The following is a 7692-nucleotide window of genomic DNA, read 5'->3' on the forward strand; positions in this document are numbered from 1 at the left end:
GTTTGCCTTAGTTCAAGTTCACATTGTTCCTTGCTCATTGTACTGGCTTTACCCAAAGTCATTTCACTCTGCGCTCATCTTTGAAATGCCTCTTGGGCATCCAAGTGCAGTTCCTATCACTCTGAATGGGGAAACATCAAATTCTCCAAAACTGTTAAAATATTACATTTAAGATTAAATTTCAGATTTGAAATCACCAATAAAATCCGACAACAGTCTAATTTTTTTTTTTTTTTTGCTATGTTCCTAAAGTATAAAAAAACCAAACAAAGTGCTTTCAGACTGGAGCAGGCAATGCGCACGAGCAGTCATACACGCAAATCTCAGAATACTGTCTATTTCTAGAGCAACCGGAGCTTCTAACAGCAGTTAGTATGACGTGTTAACTTTTCTAAACAACAATTTGCTCTTTTATTTAGAAGGTTGGATTAATTTGCCAAGTTGGGCATTATTAATAAATAATTGGAGTGTAATAGGACTGATAGGACTTTATAAGTAACTTAGACTGCGAAGTCTGTCAGGGATGTCCCTGTGTAGAGTTACGCTACAGGTCAACACTTTGTGTACAGTTAGATCTGTGATGTTAGGGTTTTGGGCAGGACAGTGGAAGTTGACAGGAAAGCTGTTTTTGGGGTGGAGAGAGGGTAATGGGATCCGGGTTTGAGCCCGGGTCGGCCGGAGGCACAGTTGCACCATATGACAGTGCGTAAACCACTTGACTATCAGTGGTGACAAGATATGTAATGTTTCTTAAAGATGTTTCTTAGATCAAAATTACAGGAAAAGGTAATATTGTGATATATTATTACAATTTAAATGAATGCTTTTCTATTTCAATATACTTTACAATGTAATTTAATCCTGTGATCAAAGCTGAATTTTCAGCATCATTACTCCTGTCTTCAGTGTCACATGATCCTTCAGAAATCAGTATAATATTTATGGTCAGTGTTGGAAACAATTATGCTGCTATATAACCAGTGATGCATTTTTTAGGATTCTTTGATGAATAAAAAGTTAAAAAGAACAGAATATAATTACAAATATTTCATACATTTACAATACACTGTAGGAAAAAAAATGTAAAACTTTCAGATGACAATTACAAGATGAGGTAATTTCAGTTGCATGGCTTGTCAAAATTAAAAAGCAGATTAAACATGTAACGTTCAGTTATCAGTGATGTTCTGTTGACTTCTGTAAACATGCACTACAGATGCATGGATAATCTGTGACATCACCAGAATCCGCTGTAAAACAATAAATTCAGTCTCCTTAAAGTATAATTTGCTATGGCTGACACGCGTGATGGTCTGACTAATGCTAGTTCAACGAAGGCTAACGTCGCCTTCACACTGGCAGTTGAAATCAGCTCCGTAATACGCAATACGCCCCCGGCGGACGTCGCACTGCACCGTTGAAAAGCGTTCGGAAGCGAGTAGAACAAAAATGGCGGAGAGATTAGAAAGGTTGATTCTGTCAGTGTCAGAATTTACAATTCTGTATGATTTCTCTGATGAGGGTTATAGAGACATAAATAGGAAGGCTGCTGCGTGGAGGGAAGTTGCTCAGGACGTTGACATGTCAGGTCGGCTAAATGTGATATAGTGGTGTAATGTCAATAGTTCGATGTCTGTCACTGTGCGCAACGATACAGAAAGCTTTTCCGTCTACAAATTCCCATCATTTACCATGGATTTACTGTAACGTTAGCCTAGTATATTAACCGCACCATGAAATGTGGGATATACATATTGAATTGTTTATATTATTAATGTAGACAATGTATTAAAGGACTAATGTAATATAATTACAGTATTTAATGTATTTAGGCTACTGTTTTTCATACAAATACCATAGAAACCATGCAGTTACATTTTGCCATGATAGTGAGGTGCTATTCGCTCTGTGCACAGGGTGACGTGACGAACGTTCGAATTCTGTGTGGTGGGCGGGGGGGACTTCCGGTTTAGGTTACTACCGTTATTTCCGATGTAGATGTTGTTGAAGGGTGAGAGCTATCAGTGCTATCAGTGAGTACCGTATGTAAAATGTTAACAGTAAATAACAAACGTCTTACATATCAGTATCAAATTGGCAAATCTAAATTACATTGTAGTGTTCCTCGATGTGCCGTTTCATCGAGGTATTATTCTGAAGTAAGTTTTCATCGTTTTCCGCATCAGCCTGAGGTACGAGCTCAGTGGCTAGTCAAGATAAGACGCGAGATCTTCACTCCTACCGATAACACCCGGGTCTGCAGTCGACATTTTAAGCTAGAAGATTTCATCACAACATCCACAGGACGCCGAAAACTTGTTCAAGGAGCTGTGCCATGTCTTTTTGAGTGGAAATGAAAGCGTAAGCGTAAGTTCTACCAGAAAGACTCCATTGCACGTCACTAATTTATAATTCCACACTACCAATCACAGCTCGACATTGAATATAAAAGACTGATCCTACCGTTCCATGTTGTTGCCCGCAGGTGTCGTAGCAAAGTTTTCGATGCCCATTACGCTTCCATTCAGTTCGCAGAAACAGCGCGGCGTTCACTTACTCGCGTTTCGATACCAAACATAACAACACAAGTCACATCGTTGATTTTGATCTCAGCATCTTTCACGATGCGCGAGTGCGACACACTTGTGTAAGAAACAAGCGTGTGGCAGCTTTTAATCTCATGAGAGTCGATCTCCACTCAGCGTTTTTTCAAAAAGTTCCCCTTTTACTATGATTAAACTTCATTCAGGTAAGTATATTAACTTGCTACTCTACTGTTCCCTTCAAGCGGTGAAGTTCAAATGTGGTGATGTGGTAGCTTTAAAATAACTGCCGATACTGCAGTCTGCAACGCTTTAAACAGTAAACAGTGGGCCCATTGAAATGGTAAGTGTATGCAAAGATTCACGTAACTGATTCGTCGATCCCACGCGCTCACAGCCAGTTGCAAAATACTATCAACTGGGTTGCTGAATAGAATTAAATCAAGCTTAAGAGTAACTTTGTTATTAAATCACAGTGTATGCCATATATTAAAGCTTGCGCTCCTCATCTGCTCACTCACCATTGTGAGAGACGAGACGAATTGCCTTCAATCTTAAAGGAGCAGTACCTATTAAGGCTAACTTATGCAACTCGTTTTACGCCCTTCTCTGAATTTGTTATTGTTTCGGTAATTGTAGTATCTTTGCAAAAAGCGGACTACTACATTCATATAGTTAAAGTCAATACTTTACTTAGTTGTTGCAAGACATACACACACACCATGCTTCCCGCATGTCACATCTTCCTCTGCTCCAAGATCAAACACAACACTTATAATACAATGACACCTAGTGGTTACTCCAAGATATTACATCCCCTCCCTCTTAAGTTAAATACCAATAATATTACTTACAGAATGAAACAATATAACATTCTTAAAATATTTTTTTACTATCCCAGTTAATTTGTATTAATTGTCTGTTACTGACTTAACTTATACAACATAGTCTTTCAAGTGAGCCGGAGCACGTCTCTCTCTTGCCGACCTTCTCAGGTATCTAGGTTGGTTAATCTCTTTTTCTACAACAGTCCCTTCTATCGACGGTGCTTCCTCAAGAGAAACCATCTCCTGTTCTGCAGGTGCATTATACGCACTAGACAATGCAGAATTGTCACCATCCTGTTCATTTTCTGTAGGTAGTGCAGTCTCAAGCATCTCGTCTGTACTGCGTTTTCTTATTTGGTCCACATGTCTTTTCACAGTTTGTCCATGCCCTAGAACAGTCTTGCATGAAAGAGGTCCTGTACAACACTCCACTACTGCAGGAATCCATTTGGGTCCACCACCATAATTCCTCACGTACACTGAATCTCCCACTTCAAAACTTCTAAGTTTGCAGCTTTTGTCATGGCTTTCTTTTTGTTTCTGCTGTTTTTTTAGAATTTTGGACTTCATATCAGGAATGAGTAAGTCAAATGTGGATCTCAACTTCCGTGACATTAGCATCTGAGCAGGTGACAACCCTGATGTTGTATGAGGAGTGATTCTATAATTAAACAAGAATCTTGCTACTCTTGTCTCCACAGCGTCACCTTTCATCTTTTTCATCCCCTCCTTGAAAGTTTGAACAGCACGTTCAGCTAGACCGTTTGAAGAAGGATGGTAAGGAGCTGACGTTACATGCTGAATGCCATTGTTTTTCATGAACGTTTCAAACTCATTACTGGTAAAGCATGTTCCGTTGTCTGACACTAACATTTTGGGTAATACATGGGTACTGAAACACATTCTCAGTTTTTCAATTGTAATTTGGGACGTGGCATGTGTTACAGGATAAACTTCCATCCACTTAGAATGCGAATCAACCAGAATGAGGAACATTCTTCCTAAGAAGGGCCCTGCATAGTCTACATGAAGTCTTTCCCAGGGTGAGCCCGGCCACTCCCACGGGTACAAAGGAGCTTGAGCAGGTGCCTTTCTGAAACACTGACATACTTCACAATTCTGAACCACTCTCTCTACATCCTGATCCATACCCGGCCACCACATGTATGATCGGGCCAATCCCTTCATTCTTGACATGCCGGAATGAGTCTGATGTAATTGCTTCAATACAGCCGCTCGACCTTGTGATGGAATAATGATTCTCGCTCCCCAAGTCACACATCCATCTTTGACACTCAGAGCATCTCTCCTATGATGGTACGGTAACACTTGAGGCTCTACTTTCTCAGGCCAGCCCTGTAATATGTACTCATGTACCACTGAGAGTGTTATGTCGTGTGACGTCCATTTCCGAATTTGTGCTGCACTTACAGGCGAGTCATCCATTAAGTCCATCATCAGCACTTGATCATTAGTATCATCAGGTTCTCCCTCACCTGGCGCTGGGAGTCTACTTAGAGCATCAGCATTTTCATGGTACTTCCCTGGCTTGTACACAATATTATACTGATATGCTTGTAACTTTACAGCCCACTTTTGCACTCTGGGTGATCCCATTTGAGGAACTGCCTTCGCTTCATTGAACAAATGGATCAAGGGCTTATGATCAGTGCAAATGGTGAATGCCCGACCATACAAGTACTTATGAAATCTTTGAATGCCAAAAATCACAGCTAAGCCTTCTTTGTCCAACTGTGAATAACGCTTCTCTGCAGACGTAAGTGTTCTTGACATGAACCCAAGGGGTTTCTCCATACTCTCTCCTTTTTTACGCTGCGAGAGCACTGCTCCCACCCCATAGGGAGAGGCGTCACAAGCCAGAACCAGTTCGGAATCTGAGGAATAATGAACTAGCACCTCTGCTGATTTTAGAAGGGATTTAGATTCTTTGAAAGCTTCTTGCTGTGGCTTTTTCCACATCCACTGAACCTCTTTTCTCAGCAGCAGATGTAGAGGAGCTAGCAGCGTTGCCAGGTTTGGAAGGAACTTATTATAATAATTGAGCAAGCCCAGATATGCTTTGAGTTCTGCGACATTACTTGGTTCTGGTGCTTCTTCAATAGCTTTCACTTTAATTGCCATCGGATGTAAACCCTGGGCATCTACTCTGTGGCCTAAATATTCCACCTCATCTGCCAGGAACATGCATTTTCCCCGTTTCAATCGCAAACCAGCTTCTTTCAGTCTCGCCAGCACTTCATCCAGTGTCTTCAAGTGACTCTCTTGATTTACGCCAGTCACCAATATATTATCAAAATAAACAACTACTCCAAGAATACCTTGCAACAATCCCTCCATTGTTCTCTGGAAGATAGCAGGAGCTGAAGCAACTCCAAAGGGCAAATGATTATATGTGAATAACCCTTTTTGTGTATTCACTGTCAAGTATTTCTTGGAGCTTTCATCCATGATGATTTGTTGGTATGCGTGACTCATGTCCAATTTTGTGAACAGTTTTCCTCCCTCCAACCGAGCAAACAGATCCTCCACCCGTGGTATTGGATACTGTTCCAATGTTGACACTCTGTTGATTGTGAGTTTGTAGTCACCGCATAATCTTATACTGCCATCTGGTTTCAAGATAGGAACAACAGGAGCTGCCCACTCTGAATACTTAACAGGTGAGATGATTTTGTCCCGCAGCAGTCGATTAATCTCTTCATCCACCTTTGTTTTCAGGGCAAATGGCACAGATCTAGGTCTGAAAAACCTGGGTGTGGCATCAGTCGGCACATGAAGAGTGGCAGTAGTACCCCTTAATGTCCCCAGCTCCTCCTTGAAATCTTCCTCATGCTGGAAAAGCACCTGTTGCAACGTCATCTCCGACTGCACCAGCTTTATCTCACTCCATTGAATTTGGAGCTCTTCAAGCCAGGATCGGCCTAGTAAGCATGACCCTGTTCCTTTCACTATAACAAGTGGCATTATCTTTTCCTGCTGCTGGTATTTTACTTCTACATCAGCCACCCCCACTATTCCCAATGGCTCTCCTGTATACGTTCTCCACTTGATTTTTGTAAGTCTCAGTTTGGGAGCTTCATAGTCTTTCCAGATGACCTTGTACATTCCCTCACTTATAAGACTGACACTGCATCCAGTATCATAAGTTTATCAGTCTGCCATTAACAATTAACTCAACAGTGAGGGGTTTTACTTTCTTCAGTGCATCAGTTTGTACACATGCCAAAGTGAATGTTTCTTCAAATTCATCACTGTCATTATTGTCACTTACATGGAATGCTCGATGTGGCCGCACCCCTTTTTCACTTCTTCCAGTTATTGCAGGTCCACTCTGTTTACTTTTGTTGCGACAGGCCCTGGCGATATGACCTATTTTTTCACACACATAACATTTGTCCTTCTTAAATCTGCAATCGTTTGCTTTGTGGTTTGTTCCACAGCATCTGTAACATTCTCTTCATTCTTTTTGTTCATCCATTTCTCCCTTTTTTCCAGCGATCCGGTTTCCTCTCTTTAAACTTGACGCTGTTACATGCCTGTACGCTGGATTTACTTTGTAAATCGAGCACATTTTTGCTTGCGGCTTCATTGGCTACTGCAATTTTAAAAGCAGTTTCAAACGTCAGATTTACTTCCGAGAGCAGCCTTCTCTGAATCCGATTATCATCTATGCCACAAACAAGTCGATCCCTCAGCATTTGGTCTAAAGTTGCTCCATAATTACAATCTTGTGCCAAACAACGCAACTCTACTACATATTCTGTCACAGTCTCTGTCGGCTTCTTCATTCTTGAATCAAATCTAAATCGCTGTACAATCTCACTTGGCTGAGGATTAAAATGATTTTTTAGCATTGTTACCAGTTGCTGGAAAGTCTTTTCACTTGGTTTTGTTGGGCTAAGAATATTTCGCATCACACTGTAAGTTTGTGGTCCCACAACACTTATGAGAATAGCTCTTTGCTTACCCTCATCTTCAATTCCATTAGCCACAAAAAATTGCTCCAGTACTTCAGAATACTCTTCCCATGTTTGAGCTTGTGGATCAAATGCCGCTAGTGAGCCAATAGTTCCTGTAGCCATGGTTAATCCTCAATGTTGTCATCACAGGCTTTTTTTTCTCTGGGTGTCATCCTCGTCACCAAAAATGTGGTATCTTTGCAAAAAGCGGACTACTACATTCATATAGTTAAAGTCAATACTTTACTTAGTTGTTGCAAGACATACACACACCATGCTTCCCGCATGTCACATCTTCCTCTGCTCCAAGATCAAACACAACACTTATAATACAATGACACC

General features: G+C 41.0%; 1 protein-coding gene across 1 annotated transcript; it reads right to left on the minus strand.

Annotated features, from left to right (window-relative positions):
* Positions 1–6861: 6861 nt before the first annotated feature.
* On the minus strand, positions 6862–7484 carry LOC143718557 (uncharacterized). The gene has a single exon (XM_077209576.1). It carries the CDS (start codon positions 7471–7473, stop codon positions 6862–6864), a length of 612 nt encoding a protein of 203 aa, XP_077065691.1. The 5' UTR covers positions 7474–7484.
* Between the last annotated feature and the right edge of the window lie 208 nt (positions 7485–7692).

This window comes from Siphateles boraxobius, unplaced genomic scaffold, assembly GCF_051911475.1.
Source record: "Siphateles boraxobius isolate OS27281-9 unplaced genomic scaffold, OSU_SipBor_1 61, whole genome shotgun sequence".
Classification (NCBI taxonomy): domain Eukaryota; kingdom Metazoa; phylum Chordata; class Actinopteri; order Cypriniformes; family Leuciscidae; genus Siphateles; species Siphateles boraxobius.